Source organism: Corvus cornix, chromosome 23 (assembly GCF_000738735.6).
Source record: "Corvus cornix cornix isolate S_Up_H32 chromosome 23, ASM73873v5, whole genome shotgun sequence".
NCBI lineage: Eukaryota > Metazoa > Chordata > Aves > Passeriformes > Corvidae > Corvus > Corvus cornix.
In genome coordinates this window covers 7,157,085-7,177,207 of record NC_046352.1, presented here as the reverse complement: position 1 = coordinate 7,177,207, position 20,123 = coordinate 7,157,085, and the positions used below count along the sequence as shown (strand labels likewise).

At 39.0% G+C, this 20,123-nt stretch overlaps 1 protein-coding gene across 3 annotated transcripts in view; it reads right to left on the bottom strand.

Moving 5' to 3' along the window:
* Positions 1-19,808, bottom strand: part of HNRNPR (heterogeneous nuclear ribonucleoprotein R) — a 28,675-nt gene extending 8,867 nt beyond the window's left edge. Inside the window, exons 1-6 of one of the 3 annotated variants that reach the window (XM_039564719.1) lie at positions 19,697-19,808; positions 13,331-13,499; positions 10,928-11,046; positions 10,397-10,504; positions 9,733-9,846; positions 1,678-1,854 (exon numbers count right to left, since the gene is read on the bottom strand). In XM_039564719.1, coding sequence (XP_039420653.1) covers positions 1,678-1,854; positions 9,733-9,846; positions 10,397-10,504; positions 10,928-11,046; positions 13,331-13,499; positions 19,697-19,771 — 762 coding nt within the window. In that variant the 5' untranslated portion in view covers positions 19,772-19,808. The remainder of the gene's footprint in view (positions 1-1,677; positions 1,855-9,732; positions 9,847-10,396; positions 10,505-10,927; positions 11,047-13,330; positions 13,500-19,696) is intronic. The other 2 variants (XM_039564720.1, XM_039564721.1) reach the window with 2 other exon arrangements.
* Positions 19,809-20,123: the final 315 nt, after the last annotated feature.

The window sequence follows — 20,123 nt, the reverse complement described above, 5'->3', positions numbered from 1 at the left end:
GTAAAAGGAACAACATGGGACGTACACAAATTGCATGGCATAAATTTATTCACCTACTGTTTATCTCAGACTTGAAAGATCTTTCTAGCAACTGGTTACTGGTTCCTCTGCTGTCAGTCAACTGCTGCAGCTGTTATCAGTAAGCAAATACATGGCATTAAAGATACTGTGAGTTCTTCCTCTTTCCTTGGACAGCTTTGAACACTGAGAAGGTTTGCCGAGACAATCAACAGTCTAAATCAGTCTGTGACCTGGCTTCTACCCCATCCCCAACAGCAGGCATGTTTTTGACTTTGTACATGATAAGATTAAAAAATTTTACTGTCAAGATTTAAAACTTCCATTAAAAAAAAAATTAGCCCACTGCTTCATGCCTGCACCCACAGTTGGATTACTCTGAACACCAAGACTCCCAATAGGTCTTTAAAGGTACAAGAATTCAGCCTTTAAAAAAAAAAATTCAAGATAGACAGTTTTGGGGGATTTTTTGTCAGAATTTTCAAACACAGCAGAAGAGAATGGATGTTTCATCATCAGCCAGCTTCTGAAAATCTCATGCAATTCTTTAAAAGCAGGTTTTTAGCCATTCTAACCCTAGCTGAGACATAGCCCTACAAATGACAGCAATACCTTCAGGAATACTCTTCATATTCCAGAAGAACTAGAAAAATGTTAAGGTACCACAGACTATCAAACAAGATCACCTCAAGGAAGACAAAAGCATTTCAGAATTTTGCTTCACATACTAAAGTGATTCCTAACACAGTAAAACTTTTTGTTCTGATGCCATGAACTTATTAACCTTAATCTGCTTTTCACATTGTATCTTATGCAAAGCCATTTTGCTTACAATTAATCCCATTCCCACTGGTGCCCTGCAAACACAAGGAGAAGGCTCACATGGTTTTAACCGCTTTTAAGTTTTTCCAGGTTTCAGGTTTCCCTGCCCCCACCAACTTAACTAAGGTGTTCAGATTTTACCCCTCTTCCTCATCCCTCATTCAGGATCAGCTGAATTCCACTAAGGCAAGTGAGATTAGACATTTCACCTGTTTTGGTTCAAAGTACACACAGTATTTCACAGCCACATCCAAAATCTTTGGAGATAACACCCTGATCTACCCAATTCTACATCTTCCTCTCAGGGAGAGGCAAGGCCACTATCAGACTGCTGTCTCTCCCTTTAACCCTCTAAGGATTGCTCCGCGTCCCTTCCCAAACTGCCTAGGTGCATGCATGTCAGCTTTCAAGCAGTGAGCAGACTGCATGACTGCCACTGGAAAGAACAAAAGGCCACTGTAAACAACCAAAGGAACTAATTCAGAGACCTCCTCCATGGCAGCAGCAGCTAAACAAGGCATCTCCAATTAGCTCTTCAGAGCAGAAACGGTGATGAAACTTAAAACACACTGAAGCTTAAAAAATGTATTTTCCAGCTGGAATCAAGTAGGCTCCTAACAATCACCTAAGTACTCTGACAGGCTGCAGTAAGGTACAGCAGATAAAAGTCTTCTAAGGTAAGTATCTGTACTTACTAGATGAAATCAGGAGGCAATTTTTAAGAAAGTAAAATTTTGAGCCTGTCAATAGATGCTTTAAAGACTTCATTATTTAAGAAATTACCAACATGCTGGCTGTTTACTTCATCTTGACCTGTCTGGAAGTAAGTTAACTCACCAGTTTGACTGCTTCTTGTGCTGCATCTTTACTACAAAAGGTAATGAAAGCGTAACCTCTGTTTTGACCAGAAAGAGGATCCATCATGAGACGCAGATCCCAAATTGGACCAGCTTTCTCAAAGAGTGGTACCAATTCATCTTCATAAAGGTCTCGGGGAATTTTACCAACAAAAACCTAAAAAGGAAGAGGACACCTGAAATAAAGCTTTTTCAGAAATACAAGCTTCTTTTTAATGCTTGAAAATTCCTAGGAAAGGAAGAACAATGCAGATAAACCAGCAGAGCAGAAACATTGCACTCATCACTGCAGCCTTCACAGCAGCCAATGTTATTGTATGTCCCAAGTCTTCTAACCCTCCTGCCGTTTGTACAAGGCTTTACACACAGAAAACCTGGATTTGTTATTTATATTGAAGAGGTTGTGAATTTCCCCTGCTGAAGAGATAAATGGTTCTTACCTGGTTTAAATTTTGGCAGTTAAACACTAAGACCTTACAGACTATCTAGTTGGGTATCATATGTTAAAGCAGGCCAAGCACTTCCTTGCTGTTGCAGTATTTTCAATTCACTCTGTAAATTAATCCTCCTTAGAAAGCTACAGAGATGGAAAAATAATTTAATAATAATAATTTCCTTTTAATTGCTTGATGTACATTTTCCACTTTTACTATATACTGTAGTCTTGTTTCTCATATGTATTTGTTGCAGCTTCCACCAACTGAATGTTTAGTATTTATTTAAGCAAACCTGTGAGTTCTTGTGGTTTTGTTCCTTACAATTAACTTGGGATAATTTTTGTTAAGGAGTTAATCTCTTTAGCTGAGGTCTCACTAGAAAGATTCCCCCCCAGTTGTTTAATCACTGTAGCTCTCCTCTGAATTCTCAAAACCTCTTCCATGTTAATACAAACAAAACATTCCAAACACCCATTAAAATCAAAATACATTTATTTTAACTTCAAACATTTTTTGTAGTAAAAAAAGCCATAAGTCAACGCTTTCTTTCTCAGTAACGCCTTGCCATAATTGCATCTCGCACTGAAGGCATAGCAGAATTTCAGAACTAAGGACATTCAGCATGCCCATGTAGGCACCAATATAACAAACCCATGAGGAGAATATGACTAATCTGAAAAACACGGAACAAGGTAGAACTTCTGGATGTTTCATGTTATGCAGATATTCCTGAAATTCAGTTTCCAGAACATTTCTAAAAAGCTTAGCCTCTCAGTTAACTGTGACTGTTGACTGAACATTACTTATTGGGGAGAAAAGAAAGGAACTGATTTTATCACACTAACTGAAAGTTTAATGGCAGAGCCAAAAGATTTTCCCCGCTATCTCCCTAGAAAGCTTAAGGTATTCCTCTAGATAGGTACTTACATTGTCATTACTTCTAGAACACTTAATTCTAACTCATTTGCAGCTTTTAAAGACAAAACCTGATACCATCAGGGAAACACACAAGAACTACAACTTGCTCCTAAGTCAGTGAAACTGTCAACTGAACTTGCTACAAACTCCAACTGGTTTTAAAAAGTCCACATTAAATTCTTTGATTCAGATGCAGCTGTTTCCAGCACAAACCAAAGGCGACTCACCAAACCAGAACATTTAAGGAAAAGAAAAAAATCTTAATCCAAATACAAAGTCCATTTTGTCAGCAAGTTACCAAAAAATTACCATCCTGAAAGCTTCTGTGTTCTACTTTCTCTGCAGCCTCTTTGGCTCACTCTCTACAAACTTTTAGACCTGGCAATTTCACAAGACTGTGACTACAGTTCAGTTCAGGAAATACACTCTAGAAGCTAGTATGAGAAACAGAATTAAGGATTTAACTTGGAAGATATTCACATCTGACCTACATCCTATAGTAACTTCCATTTATAAAGTAAGAACTAGGTAACTGTGGGAGAAATTCACATGTAGGGGAATTTGCTTTGAGCCTGTATACTTAGTATGTACAAGAACTACAAGAACAATACTAAACACTAGGTGAACATCTTCCATGGGCCAGAAGAAACATCTGCAATAGGTTTTTTTTTTTAGATACGTTGATAGCTTGATTAAAGTTCTGAAATACCAAAGAACGCAGTATCAGATGTCTTGTTTCATTTTTCACTTCTACATGAGTACTGTGGAAAAACTCTGGAAACAGGCATTATTAACGAAACAATAAAAGAGATCTTGCCTCAGAAGGACGCAATTGCATTTTTTCTGGGTTCTTCTTGTAATCACTGACCATTAGACTGACTTTTTCCAGTTTTGCTTCCTAAAGGACTTGTACAAAGTACTCCATTTTACTACTTCTTTATTACCATTTTAGAAGACTGAAGTTTTCTTAGTTAAGGCTTTTTGTAATTAATTTCAGTTTCCTGAACAATTTTACAAAGCATTACTGAGGGGCGCAATCCACTACTGCACTCCAGATGATGTGTCCTTCAGTTATTTCAACAACTGAGCCTCTGCTGTTGTCAATGCAAGCTAACGGAAGTGTACTGCAGCGTTCAACAAATTCTTTCAACAGTCCTCTTCATATACTTTGCAGTCAATTTTTCCTAAATATCAGATTTAACTGCTATTTAACATAGGCTGCACAACTGCTTCATCTTATCCAAATCTACAAGTCTTCCTTTAAAAGAAAAATAACAGAAGTGGACAAAATCCTAGCACAGTGCACAAACCTTTGAACCTCCCATTCCTGCAGTACAGAAGCGACATTCCATTTGTTTACTAAAATCAGCTTGGTCCACTTCAACTCCTGAATTTAGTATACCACTGCTTCTACGTTAGTTCTCAGAGTACCAAATTCTTCCCATTCCGTTTATTGTGGATAAAGCAGTTTAAATCGCCCCAACACTTCTAGTAACATTTTCCAGACTGCAGGTTAGCCTTACGACCCTTACTTGATTTTTTGTTACAAATTCTGACTCTGCATCCACAGAGAGCAAACATAATACCAACTTATTGTTCACAGAGCTAAAATTCTGGACTTGATAATGACATTCAAAGATGTTTACCACATACTTACCCAGTAAATCTCAGCTCTGAAAAGGACATGTGGGAACTCCTCCATTTTGTATAGTCTACACTCTTACACAGATAGCTAAGCTTAAACATCATCTTAGCAATTATGGGCAAATAATCTATTTACAGAATTTTCAAAATTTTAGTTCACATCACTGAAAAATACTGAAACAGAAGTCTCTCAAAACTTTAGGAGTAGAACATACTTTATCTGGATACCCCTCAATAAAACTGAAACCAACCCATCACTCACGACAGATGACTGTTAGCTGCATGTACTAAACATGTCTTCATGTTAGCTGCACTGTGATAATTTTGACAAGTACTTTCCCCTGTTCCTATTGTTGTGGGGTAAAGGGCTGGCATTTCAGTTACCACTGAAGCCTCCTGTTCTTCAAATCAGGTCTTAAACAGTATTATATTTGCTTACACCAAAAGGTGAAGGAGGGAAATCAAGTACCACATTGGTCACCTCCCTCATTTCTGGTGTAACTAGTCTGGACAGGCCATATGTATGTTGGGGGGGAGGGAGCTTCCCTCCTCTAAATGAAAAAGACAAAAATTTCATGTATACATATATACACACACACATATATATTTATATACACACATATAGACATAAATATAAATCACGGCAGTTTGGCTGGACACTAGGAAGAATTTTTTCACAGAAGGGGTGAATATACATTGGAACAAGCTGCCCAGGGAGGTGCTGGAGTCACCATCCCTGGAGGTGTTTAAGGAAAGACTAGACATGGCATTCAGTCCCATGGTCTAGTTGACAAGGTGGTGTTCAGTCACAGATTAGACTTGATCTCAGAGGTCTTTTCCAACCTTAATTATTCAGTGATTCTGTGAAATAAGGATCCTTCAATTTTCCTGAATTTAACAACTAAAAGCTCCTCAGTTGGTAGACTGAAGATCAGGAGTGAAAAATACTGTATTTCAAACTGCTTTGCAAATATAGCTCAACCTCATTAAATAATTAAATATTCCCCATAAACAGACAGCGTTTACCACTTGGTATTATTCAAGTGAAACACAGAATGCTTGTCTTGCTTGCATGGAAACTTCATCATACCTGACTAGTAGTACACTTACAACCAAATTTCCTTTTTTCCTTATACACTTAAAGTCCTCCTTGCTGTCACTGAATTTAATGAAGCACTTGTAACACTGTCTTTTATTATGACTGCACTTAATTTCAAAAGTTACTGAAATGGTTCTGTAGATGTTATCTATGCATCCTCCAATGCTGCTGAAGAACTGATTTATTTAAACCACAGTAAGACTACTTTACGTAGTTTTGTATAAAAAATTTAAGAATACAAAAGAATTCTTTTTTCAGCATTGCTCGCATATACACTTTAGTGAAATGATTGTTCTGATTTTGGCTGAAATAGAGGTAATTTTTCCTCAGTAGCTAGTACAGGGCTGTGTTTTAGAGTCAGTAGGACAATAATGCTGATGACGTGCTGATGTTTTGATTGTTGCTGAGTAGTGTGTACCCTAAGTCAAGGACTTTTCTGGGGTCTCATGCTCTGCCAGTGAGGAAGTGCACAAAAAGCTGGGAGGAAACATGGTGGGACAGCTGACTCAAACTGGCCAGAGGGATATTCCACACCACAGATCATGCCCCATACGGAAATTGGGGGAGCTACTCAGAAGTGGGGGCCACTTGCAGCTCAGGGACAGCCTCGGCATCAGTCAGCAGATAGTGAGCAACTGTGCTGTGAATCACTTGTTTTTCTTGGGTTTTCTTCTCTCTCTTTTCCTTTATTACTATTATATTTTACTTTGTTTTGACTATTAACTGTTATTATCTCAACTCATGACTTCTACTTTTTTCTTTTTCTGATTCTTCTCCCCATCCCACAGGGTTGAGGGGGAGTGAGCAAGCAGCTGTGTGATGCTTGGTTGCCAGCTGGGGTTAAACCATGACTATGACAAACCTTAGTTACCATAGAGCACACAGACCTAAGGAGAGCTTGAGAAGGTACACGCATCAGTTATTACCTTTCAGTTCAAGGATTCATTCTAATTATTTACCACCACCACTAAATTAATTTTCCTTCATGGAACATGAACATTCCCTTTAGAAACCATCCTTACTGTGATGCCTCTAACCATCTTCTAGACAATAAACCCAAGAGCTTCAGCATCTCAAAGAATGCAAAACTTATCTATAAACTGAAAGACAGTAAGGAGATTGACTGTTTTCTCAAACCTAGTCTGGTGGTTTATAGAAAAATCTCCAAAAGAACTCCTCTATCAGACATGCAGCAGTGTGACAGAGTATTCAAAGTGTTGAGCATGTATTACAAAACAATCTGCTAGGGACTAAAACCTTGAAGAATAGGTAAATGAAGAAATACACAGTTCAAGCATTTTCATAACCAAACCTAAGTTTGCTCACAGCTTGCTAGGAAGATGCACAGGTTCAATCATAATCTTCAATTTCCAAATATGCCTACAGCCTAGACTTGGTCCTTTGGAAGGAAAAAAAAAATTTTTTTAAAAAGTCTTTGAAACTCTTCCAACTATCTTTTAACTTTAAAAAGAACAGCAGGTTTAACATGAGGTAAGAAAAAGCAGAGAAACTTTAAGCAGAACAAAGGAGCACTGCACAAGCCTCTCAGGATAAGCAGTTCTCAGTGTGTACAGATGCAAATGACCGAGTGTAATGAAAGAAGGAAACACCCAAACAACTGCTTTTATTCTCATCAATAAACACCCCAAAAAGTAAATAAACACCCCAGAAAGTAAGTATTGACATCACAGGACCTCACTATAAGCAAAATGCCTTACAGTGAAGCAACAAGTCCTTCTGCAAAAGGAATACTCAATATTATATAACAAATCCTATTGCCATTATTTTCTTCTTTAAAACCTTCTGCACAGCTGTAACTTTGTTTTTATTACAGAACCACATTCCAAAAAAGTCCCACTGCTCTTAAAGCTCATCCACTTTAAAAAAATACATGGGACTGCTTCATCCACCTAATCCTTTCAGCCAAGTGTTCACTGTGCCAGTCTGTTAATGCTCAACATGCTGACCACCGAGAACACAATTTATTAATACTTCAGCTTTATTGCACAATGTAGCTTTAGCTTTCAAGATGTTCACCTACATCCTGAGACCTACAGCTACAATTAACATGCAATGAATTCCACTTTATGTTTTAAAAATTAGTTGGTGTACAAATACTTACAGTAGAAACACCTGATGCACCTTACAGGGAAAGAAGTCTACCTAGTATGCATCTTCAAATCAGTAACAGTAATTGGGTATTCTCAAGAACCGAATGTTTGCCATTACTGTCACATGACTGACAGCTCTGCATCAACATATCTGAGCTGACACAAGCTACAAGCACTTCAGTATTATTTAAGTAAGTTTCAGATACAAAGATTGCACTGTCCCAATCCAAAGGAATACTTTTAAAAATTTGTTTTATCCATAACACTGGAAAAGGGGCATATACACCACTATGTAACTGGAAGTGTTGGAAACGAACGAGAAGTGGTCTTCAAAAGCTTAAGAAAAAAAAAAGAGGAAACAAAAAACAAAACCCCACCCACCTCACTGTGCCCACAATGATCTCATCACTTACGTGCAAACACGCTCTACCTAACACAAAATCTTAGGATCCTGTTTAAAATTATCGCTATGCCTCAGAGCTCAACAGCAGGAGCTAAAGTCTACATTTCATAGAGCATACACCAGTTTCAGCAACATGTTCAGCATCTCAGGCTGTCAAACCAAACAGCCTGTCTAAGTCAGTAATCAGTCCTTAAATCCAACAAAATGCCAGCAATACATTCATTTGGTAGAAATATCATTTCTAGAACTAGCTGGCTAGAGTCTGCTATAGCTTCTAATGCTGATTCAAGGCAGAAGTACTTCTATTAAGGGAGTTTCCACAAGTTGCTTGTTCTAGCTTCAGGAAACTTAAAAATATAAAAACATATTCTTCATCGTATGAAAGTGCAGCTAAATTTATGGCTTTCCGGTGAATTCCTAAAGAGACAAACCATCACTGGACAATATACTTAAGAGCAGTAGTCAAAGACTTTCAGTCATGAGAGTAGGTCACTGTAGGAAGGGACCTACAGTGATCAGCCAGTCCAACGGCCTGTCCACTTCAGGGCTGACCAAAAGCTAAATCATGTTATTAAAAGTACTGTCCAAATGCTCCTAAACCCTGACAGACCTGGGGCACCCACCAGCTCTCTAGGAAGCCTGTTCAATGTCTGACCACCCTCTCAAGTAAAGAGATGCTTCCTTAAGTCAGTGAGACATGGTGCAACTAAGTAACACTTTATACATCACATAATCACCCCGGCAACACCACTAAGTTGGTAAACAACCTCTAAGTCACCTTTCTAAATGCAGAAATGAAAAAAAAAAAAAAAAAACCCAACAAAAATCTGAAGCTACATGGCCTCTTTTCAGTGTAGTAGTTGTGATAGTTTCATTATCGGTCCATGCAATCATCAAGGATTTTTTCATATAGATTGAAACAAAAGCAAATAAACAAAACCTTAATTACTACCAATCTCAGCTGTCCTCTTCAAAACTTTTATGTGAGTACCTTTATACAACACCCAAGTCTTTTGTATTTTTAGCACATTATATGAAACAAAGCTAGTGTTGCTTAAATTTCATTTCTTGCAAATAGTCAAATTCCTCAAAGTAACATGTTTACCTACTCATGCATCCATGGTCACTTTTCAAGCGATGGACTATAAATTTTAGGGTGAACCATGAAGTCTGATGATTTAATTTTAAGAAACTTTGCACAGCCTTTCTTAGTATATTCCACCTCTTTTTTCTCCACTTTAACCTATCTTCCTGTCTTTTGCAGAATACTGAGGAGTAAGAAAGACTGATTAAAACACACATAGAAGAATATTTTCCTCTACAATACATTAAATTTGTAATATAGTTTATTTTCAAGTATTTCTTATTTATGAGTTTGCATAAGCATACAAAGCAATTATCAGCTTAGTCTGCATATACCAACCTCAGTTCCAATGCCAGGCTGAACACCAGAATATACAGTATCTGGAGGAGGACCCCCATATTTCCTCTGTCCTGTAGTCACATCCAAAGTGTAACCAGTCCGCTCTAGCAAAGCCTGAAAAAAAAAAAAAAAACAAAAAACCAAAAACCAAAACGTCAGACTACTTGCAAGGGAGAGGGCAGTGGGTTAAAATATACAGAACAAAAAAAGCATTCCAAGATAAGCATTTTTTTATCTGCTCCTTGCCATACTTGATAAGGTGTATATGAAGAGACAGAATCTACAAAAACCCCTACTGTTTTGTGGGTTTAAAAAGCTATCATAAACAGCAATATTTGTTTTATATTACAAGGTCACTGGAAAGAACTTGTTTGTCTTTTCCCTTATTTTCCATTCTATATGTCCAGAAGAAGTCCAGAACACCGGACCACTAAGACAATTCTTAAACAGATACCAATGTTTTTATAGAGCTTAAATTTTGGCAACTGTGTGATCAGAAAGAGCTGCATTCCTAACAACCCTTGTCTTTAGAATCTCTATCATGCATACATTTCTTTAAAGCCAAGTGTGAATATACTTATCCAGGGGATATTGATACTTTTTAAGTTCATATTCAGTCTATGTACAAGTAATATATCAGCTAGTACAGAAAAACCAGTGTTACCTTAATCTTTGCTTCATCTGGTCCCTTCGTTGATTCCTGTACTTTGCTGCCTTGTTTCTCTCTTTGCCTGTAGGTCTTCATAACTCCACATAAAAATGCACTTTTGTTCTGTAGATACAATTTACAAAATAATTCAATTGTGTATATGACAAACCCTGGGAACCCACTGAATCTTACACTTCATACCACGAAGTCACTACTTCAAGTCAATGCAATAAATCAAATGTCAAAAGAATCCTTCAGGAAAATACAATAATTAATTGAACAAACTTGTCAGATTGAGAAAGTCATCAGATTCCAAACAGCATTTTAACCTATTTTCTCAATTGCACGCATTTTTATTATCTGGGAGCTTTTGCTTTGTGCTCAAATACCTACATATTTAAGGAAATTTTTAAAAGACTTGTTATTTGGGTTTGAAATACAAGAATACAGCAACATCAATGAATTTCTAAGTAACAACTCTCCTGCCAGTAGTGCCAGAACACTATTTATACTTATGTGCTCACGCTCCTGGAGCTCTCACCTTACCTGTACATGCGACAGGTCACTTTCTTTAAACTGCTGTAATACAGAGAGGGCTCCTTCTTCATTAAATTCCCTAAGAGCATCAATTGCTCTTTCATCAAGATCGACATAAGCTACCAACCCTAAAAGTTAAAGATAAAGAAGTTACAGATTTCTATTGAATTTCATACAAACTAAGAACTATGCAGTTTGCTTTTAAAGTCAAAAAGTTACATTCCATAGCAACAGAATTATACATTTAATTATATATTCCTACACAAGTATATGAAAGAATATGAGTACAATGAAAAAGTTAAATTAAAATGTATATACCTAAACACTAACTGATGTGCAAGATTATAGCCCATGTGTAACAATTTTCTAGCATTCAGGAATGCAATCTGCTGCATAAAAGCAGTATTACACACCAGGGTCTGAAACAATGAACTCTGGCTCACTTTTAATAATTTGAATTTTGTTTGTTTATCCCTCATTTTAAGTTCCACACTTCCTTTACTTGAGTTGAGCTGTTCTCGAGTAAACTGACAGGTGAACATTACAGGTATCCTATTGCATGGGAAAAAGGAGCTACCTAACTGATGATCAAACACCTAGGAAGCTCTACCGCACAAAATATTAGGAAGCAACAATGATTTGTTCACTCTTTCCTCCAGCTTCAAAAAAGCAGGAGTCAGTGGACTTCATGAATATCTTAAACAATGTTTGGAGTTTTTTAACTCATTTTGTTGCTCTATGCAGTTCCAAGAGCCAGAATTCAAAAAGCTATTATTTTGAGCCCTGCTATGTACCCAAAAAAGCTAATGTTAGTTTTACAGGCACAGACTCCCCCAAGAAACATTGGACCAGTTCTGAAGCATTTTCTTTTTAAGGATCTTTACAAGTTATTTTTTTCCTTTTGTAGTGCACTTGCATCAGTTGTGGAGTCAGACATATAGACTGAGATTTACACTTTTAAAATCATACATCCAAATTTAGGACAAATACCAAAAACTCCACACACTTTGCAACAGCTTGATCTCCAAAATACACAGATTATTTCACTGCTACTTGATTTTGAAAATGCACAGTAGTGCCAAGCCCAAGGACTACATTTCAGAAGTGATCCTGCATATTGGAAGGGACCTGTATCTTTCATGGAAGACTTCAGCAGATAAAAAAAATTGCTAAACTCAACCCCAAATTTGGCTCAAGTGTCCAAAAGTAGTTTGCTTCAACTAACAAACCCCTGCACAATGCAAAAAACTTCAGTGGCATTAATGAAGTGTGAATAAATCTTTTCAGGTTACTCATGCAGTGGAATTATACTTGGTAGTCAGGTTCTGGGCTGAAAAGCTTTAAAATTCCTTAAGAACTCCTTACAACACAACCTAACTGCAACACATGTTAGAAACCCACGAGTTCCTCTGCCCAGGTATTTATTTACACCTTCTCTCAGACCATCAAGTGCACATCATCATGACCCACGGTTGAAAAGTGCTTCTCTAAAGCCAATAAAAGCTGGTAAAGGCTTGAAGAAAGCTCACTGTGAATGACTTCCAAAAGACATCACCCACATGAGCCAGTTTCACACTGAGGCTTGATAAGGTATTGGTTTTGAACTGCCTTCATTTGATCAGTGTAATTTTAACTCTTTTCAACAAAAACTGTCATCTTGCCACCCAGGTATTCAAGATCAGCACATAAAGCAGTTCTACTGCTTCTTGTAAATCTGTTCACGGAACACACTCTAAAAAGGAAAAGAAAGCCTCTGTCTATAGGATAAAATAGGGTGGTTATAAAAACAAAATAGGAAAACCTCTGTATATAAAGAAACCTCTTTACAAGTTGCAGAGACCACTTGCTACCAGCAAGGTATTACTCGAGTTGCTAGATAGCTTAGTCCTCAACTTTGTTAGTGTCAGGCTGAACACTTCAGTGTAATAACCAACATGGATTAAACTGTCCACTCGGAACTAGAGAGAACAAAAAATCCACAGGCAGACTCAATTCAAATGTAGTCCCAGGCAAGACAAGCTAGTTGCTTCCCTCACTAGTCACCTATGCAGCCTTTGAGTGTTTTAGAACCACTGTGACAGTGACAGTAGAAACATAAAAGCAAAATGATGATTTGGATTGAAGAAAAAAAAAAGTACAGTTTAGTATGTGAAAACATACATCTTCATTTGACGTCTAAGAAACTAGTGCTCTGTGCCCTAAAGCAACTAAGATATCACATACAACTCCAAGGATGTGTCAAGTAATTAGTCAATGTCAAACCCAATTTGCCTTTAGGGAAATCAAAGTAGCAAAACATTCAGAGCTACACAGATCAAAAACAATGAATTTTTAAATCTTAATCTATAAAAATTTGAAAATGGTATGTCCTCACTTTCATAACCAATCAGAAACAAGAAATGCATATTATACCTGTCTGAAATATTTCATCAAGTCTCTCTGCCACCTTCTGTGGGAGGCCTGCCTCTATCAGTGTCTTGTAGTGTTCTGTGTGAGTTACACTGGAAGTATCCATTGGTTCTTCCTCTTCTTTTAACTGTACCGCATTACCATTCACCTGATTAGCCATTTTATTATGCTGCTGGAAAAAATTCAGGAGCTATATTACAATAAGCCAGAAATAACTAGTTTGTAGGACAATGCAAGATTTATCTAAACTAATTTGTATACATGCTGCAAAATCACCTGTATCAAGTTTTATTTAATACTTTTTGGATGCAGCTGATCTAAGTTTCAAAAGAAAGTACAACCCTTAAAATTGTGGAAAATGTACATGGAAGAATTTACATAACTTTTAAAAAATTTACTTCATGTACATAACAATATCTAAACTTCATCTACTGATTGTCATTAACTGGTTACCATAGCAGCTAGAATGTACGGGGACACAGTAGTAATATCCTTCAGCAAAGACTCAGAAGATCTAGTGTTATTTCCATTTCCCATTCTGCTACTTTTAAAACAATCATTTAAAATGTAGTGAACACATAACCCTGCAGGGTAGCTTAAGGTATAAAAATGTTAATACTTGTTTCTTGTTAATACTTATTTCCACTTTCTTGGCTTGTTGCCATGTCTTCCTTCAAACCCAACATGCTGCACAAGACTAGCCACATGCTTTCTCACGACGCTGTCAGAACTCGAGGACAGAAAGAGAAAAATCGCACTTTGATGCACATTGTCATTTGAAGCTGCAACACAACAGTTTCCATGCTTTCAGTTTCCCTCAAATAGGAGCTGTACAAATCACAGCTACTATTTCAATAATATATACCTTACTGGTTTAAAAGGAAGCCATGACTGCAGCATCTTCAGTTCTTATATTAAAAAATCTACTTGCTTTCAGAATTAACAAGCTGATGTGCACTGAAAAATGCACAACTATCTTCTCAGACAATTCCTGTGGGCTTTGCCCAATTCATTAAAGACTGTTTCAATTTCTCAATTAGCCAGCCAGCTAATATTTAGTGCTTTCAAATAAAAAGGCTGACAAGAGACAATTCAACTACCCAGCAGAGAACATTAAGGATGATCAGCTGTTAGGTTCAGAAACGAAACAAGCCTCAGGCTTTAAATGATAGGGCAGAAGTCGATGAGCAGCAGTGAAATGATAACCAGGTAGACAGTGCAGCATGGTTGAAGCAACGCAATTAAGTACTGGAATACAGGGATGAAGATGATTCAAGAAGAGGTTTTCTAAAAAATGCTAAGGCCTCAAGCTATTTACTACGCTGCAAAACAAGTCTCCAAGCATAAGCACACCTCTAACAGTCCTTTGTACACCCAGCCCTTCCAGACTACAGCTCATGAACTGGCTGGAAGATATCCTGTCCTATGAAGACTGAAAGCTAGAGCAAGGGAAGGAAAAAACCCAATCATTTTTCTTCAGACAGCCATGATTTTACTAAAGGTGTTGTATTTTGACGGGCAATTTTAGAGAGATGTAAAGCAGCCTCACACTGTTTCTCAGATGCCACTTCTTTAAGCCATTAGCATGGAAAAGAAAGGAAGTTTCCCATAGCTACACAGCGCATATATATATATATATATATATACACACACACACATTCTGTTACTTGACAAAGAGAAATTACTTTCTAACCAATTCATTTTACTTAAAAGCAACTATAGCCTAATTACAGAAGGAAAAAAAAAAAAAAGCTACCTGAAGCTACAATAATGCTTACCGACCCTTACAGGTATTAACTATCAAAACACTAATGAACATCAATTTTCTGTAGGTTACAAATATCACAGAAAGCAAAACTCAGCTACGTGTCTGCTTGCCAGATAGCCTCGGCAAGATCTCAAATTTGAAACAGTGCAGGGCAGAGGGGGTTTAATTACACGGAAAATGCTTTGCTCAACCCCTCTTCTCAAAAACTCACAAGCTGAGACACTTAAAAAAAAAATAAAGAGGAGGGCATTTTTGATTTCACCTTTCTACTGCCTTATATAATAATTTCATTACACATATACTGTCTTCTCTGTACACACACACACAAAAAAAAAAAGCCAAACAAACCACAACTGAGAGGCTACAGCAACACATAAATACAGAAAATTTACTTGGTGCAATTACTAGGACCTTCTGAACTACAAGGGTTTATGGCGACAATCAAGGACAGTTTTTTGTTAATCCAGAGTAGCTTCCAAGTGTCACATACCCAGAAGTTTTAACACTTTTTTCAGTGTTGCCTATAACTGAACAAAAGGTTGATAAGCTATGCTTTGCCCAGACAGAAACACCTCCCCTAGAGTACAGTGACTCAAACTTCTGACAGGCAAGATTCACAGCACGAAAAGATACCAGCCTTCACCACAAGCATACACCAGTGTGGGGAGCAATATCTAACCCCTACGAATCAGATTACTACACAGCACCACAGCTCAAATACTGTTTTAAGTAGGCTTTTAGGCAATTTAAATTAATACTCAGCTTTGTAATTCATGAGCTGTATGGTTTATTTTTGCTTAAGAATTAGTATCTTCATAAAGAACTAAAGTCAAATGCAATGCATGTTCAGTTTGGGTGTTCAAATTTTAGTTACTTCCTGTCACACAAACTTAATTTAAAAGGTTTTCCTAAAGAAATATACCGTAGAAAATTCTGAAGTGATACAGATGCCAAAATATTCAGGTACCAAGAGCATCCAGAAGACATACATTTCTTTTCACAGTTATAGCAACAGATCCTCTAATGGCTTATTCAGTTTGGCCTGAAATCTGAGATTAAATTGACTTTTCTTCCTCAGAAATCACCAACAAGCAAAAATGCATCTCTTACAATACTGAATCTTCACTCTGAGTTCAGCAGAGATATGTGGGTGAAAGTCATAGCTGAAAAAGACTATTTAGCTCTCCCTCTAGGTAACATCAGCTAGTTGTAGCTAACGAGAAAAATATTTTTAACTAAATTTTATCTAGTAAGTAAAACACACAATGATTACTTTAACATTTTTATTCTGCTCTAAAAAATATTAAAAGCATGTTAAAGAGGAGTGATATCTCTGTTTGCATGCACAGTGTGTCCATGTGACTCAGCCTATGACAGACCAGGCCACGCAGAAGAGCACCCGCATACACTCAGTTTTTCATCTGCATTAAGTTAGATATTAAAGTATCTAGAAAAGAGGGAGACTGGTTGAATTGGAAAGACTTCAAGGGTGGATTATAAGTAAAGAATTATGTATATAAGTACACATGGGATATGTATTTGCTTTTAAAACATGCAGAAATGGATGAATTTAAAACAGTGTACACAAAACCATGCTTACCAAATGAGCAGAAGTAATAAATAGACATCGGGGACAATTTTACCTAGGCAAGAAGAATTCTCACTGGCACCCAAGGCGTTACCTAGCCTCACCAACTGTGTAAAAGGGAAAGGGTCTTGTTTCAAGTTTCACACTGTTGTTGCAAACAGTGCTTTTCTGAAGACCATAAGTACTTCATGACATAAAACATGTTTTTAGCTGTTCACTATCTTTCATCCAAAATTCCTGCATCTCGAGAGTAATTTACAAAATTACTAGTCCCTTTTTTAAGCTCTCATATGAGAAGTAGGAAGTTAAAACTACAGGTGCTTCCAGTGTTTTGTAATGCAAACGGCTCATTTAGTTATTTTTCTGGAAAACAAAGAATTAACAGAGATCTGATCCTGACAGTGTATGGCATCTTGAAAAGAGATACCTGATCACAGCCTCAATCTGACAATCACTGGTTAAACAGCCATGATGCTACTATTCCCTTTATCTTATACCATGACTCTAACAGAGGTTGCCACCTACAGACTATCTAAGTATAACTCCATCCAATTAATTATAAATTCAGTCTAGTTAACTCAAAACATGCTTAGGAACAGCTTAAATGAGAAGGAACAAAAAAATATCTGGCAAAAGGAGAATATCTAAACCTACCATAACCAACTTCACAGTGATTATACACCAATACTGGTTTTGGGCTCCTGCTGAAAACTTAGTTTCATGCAGGAATGGAACTTGTTTAGCTCAGGTGCACAGGAAACCAATTAATGCATACATAAAAACTCTGCACCAAAGTAATTCCACTTGCTTATGTTACTACTCCTAACCAATATATTATCTGTGTCAAGCAGTTAAGTTAAACTATGTTAAAAATAACACTGAAGGAAGTTTGGGGGGCATTTGTTTGTTTTTGTTATTTTAGTTGACCACAAGAAAATAAGTGCAGTCCCTACAGTTATGCCTCACACTGCAAGAGGGTTCTTGTCAAGCCAGGAAGATAAACATACAAGTGGGGAGAAGATAAGAATTCACATTTAAAGACTGAAATGAGATTTTATTAAAACTTTACTTGTTCAGAAACATTTCTGTACATGAAGGCATGTACAAAAGGGCAGGCCCTTTATTCTGTAGATGAAGGCATTATAGTAACTTCTTTTGTACCATAGCTTATTCAATCACAGAAAGTACATTTTAATAGCTTGATTATGATATGCTAAACTTAACTACGATATGCTAAGTGTTTCCTAGCACGAATTACAAGAAACCTTATATTGAAGCCATCACAACCTGAAGACCTTTAAGCAGTAGCCAGGATTTCTCGCTACCTGTAAGCCAAAATGCAGCTAGCACCCTCACCTCTCCAGCTCAGCCTTGCTCACTCCACAGCCCCTTAAGAAATAAAAATCTGAGAATCTCCAGTATGATGCTAAGCAAGGGACCAGCACAGCCCACAGAAAAACAAACTCTGCTTCAGTACCCACACAACTATGATTGGGAGATGACTTTAACACAGCAGGTTAGCAACGTGCCCATCAGTGCCATTAAAAAACAACGACTGCACCAATAGCTCCTACGTTTTGCTAACCTAAACCATAAAGTATGGCCGTGCTCACTTCTCACTGGAGTTGGCAAATCATACCTCATCTGGTTGTCTGGGTTGTACTAAACACCACTCCTGATACTCCAGTTCCAAGCAACACTTCAACAAAAATGAGCTTTGTTCTCAAGAATTTATCCTCAAAGAATTTTGCAGATGTCTGTCTAACAAAGCAGGGAGTATTCGGGTTTTTGATTGAACTAGGAACTTGAGTGTTAACAGGAGACTCAAGTATTATTTCAATAGTGTTCACCTAGACAGAAAAACTAGAGGTAAGGATACGTAATGCTTGTGGGGAATACAATTTCAAGGATGCAAAATTATCAAGCAGATACTGCTTGTTCACAAACACTACATTTTGCATAGGTTACAAAAAGTTTACACCGCAAGATGCAAAATTCTGGTTAGATTACTTTTACAAGAAAAAAAAAAAAACCAACAACAAAAAACTGTGTTAAAGTGTAGTCTCAAAGGAAAAAAGCAACCAATCAAAAAACCAAAGCACCAGCTTCATGAGCATTAATGTCCTTTGCAGCACGAAGTGCCGGTGGGATCCTTTAGAGCCATAAATATGGGAAAGGGAACCCAACACACTGTTTCAAAAAGAGTAGTCCAGCACAGCTTATGTACTTAAGTAGCATATTCAAATACTGACAGGTAACAAGGCTGCTCAGACCGAGTAAATAAAGTCTTATTTTTAAAGTATATGCAATAATGATGCATTTAAGCAAAACTCTTCAAGACTTAGTAGAGGCTTTTGACAAGAGTTAATTTAAGAAAAACTAAGTCTTAACAACAAAACCCTAGATAGTTTCTCCTTTAAGTACTTGACAAGCGTCATTCTCACAATGGAAGTACGAAGCGCAGACCCGAGCGCTACGGGTGGGTGCAGCTGTCCCTCCCGGCTCTACCGCATTATGCGCTACCTAAGATCTAAGGGCGCGCTGCGACAGCGACGCATTTGCTGCTGAGAGCGTTCTTCTGTGCCCGCGGGCAGAGCGGACCGGGCACAGCCTCAGCCACCGGGGCTGGTGCGGCTTTAAAGAGCCCGGAGGGACCGAGCAGGGACCGACCCGACCCACAGCACGGGAAAGGCGCGTACCGGCCGCCCGTCACATGCAACCCTGATCCGCACGGCTGGGCGGAGCAGGCCGCCCCCCACCCCCACCCGCCGGGCCCGCCCCCAGCCCCTCCCCAGCACGACTCCCGCGCCCGCGCCCGCCCGCTTAGCCCGCGGAGCGGCCCTGCAATGGCCCCCGCCCCGCTCTGCTCCGCCGCGCCAGCGCCCCGGGCCTGTCCCCGCCCGCGCCGGGCCTACCCGCAGCCCGCGCTTCCCGTCCCCTCGCGGGGCCCATGCAGGAGGGCTCGGCGCGGCCGCGGAGCGCCCCCGCCCCGTGGGGCGGCCCCAGCACTCACCGGAGCGGGGCCGACGCGGCGCAGCTCGGGCCCAAGCAGCGACGGCAAATGGCGCGCGCTCCTCCTTCTCCTCATGGACGGCGGCGCGACCCCGGCAGCACGCGGGGTTTCCCGGAACTGTTTCCAGGGACCGCTGCTTCGCCCACTCAGGAACCCGCGCTCTGGACGGGCAGCCGGCGGCACCAATGAGGCGCGAGAGGCGGGACGCGCCATTCCTCCCGGCGGCCAATGAGAGGGAGGCGCCGTAACCAATCACAGAGCGCTTTCCACCCGGCGCGCCGGTAGGGCCGGACTGGGGGCATTTAAAGGGGCAGCGCCTCTCGCGGCCCGAACAAAGGGAGCGTGTGGGGCTGCCTCACTCGGCTGCGCCCGGTGCGCTCGGGGCGGGGCCTTTGCTGAGGGGTCGAAGCCGAAGCTGGGGCTCCGC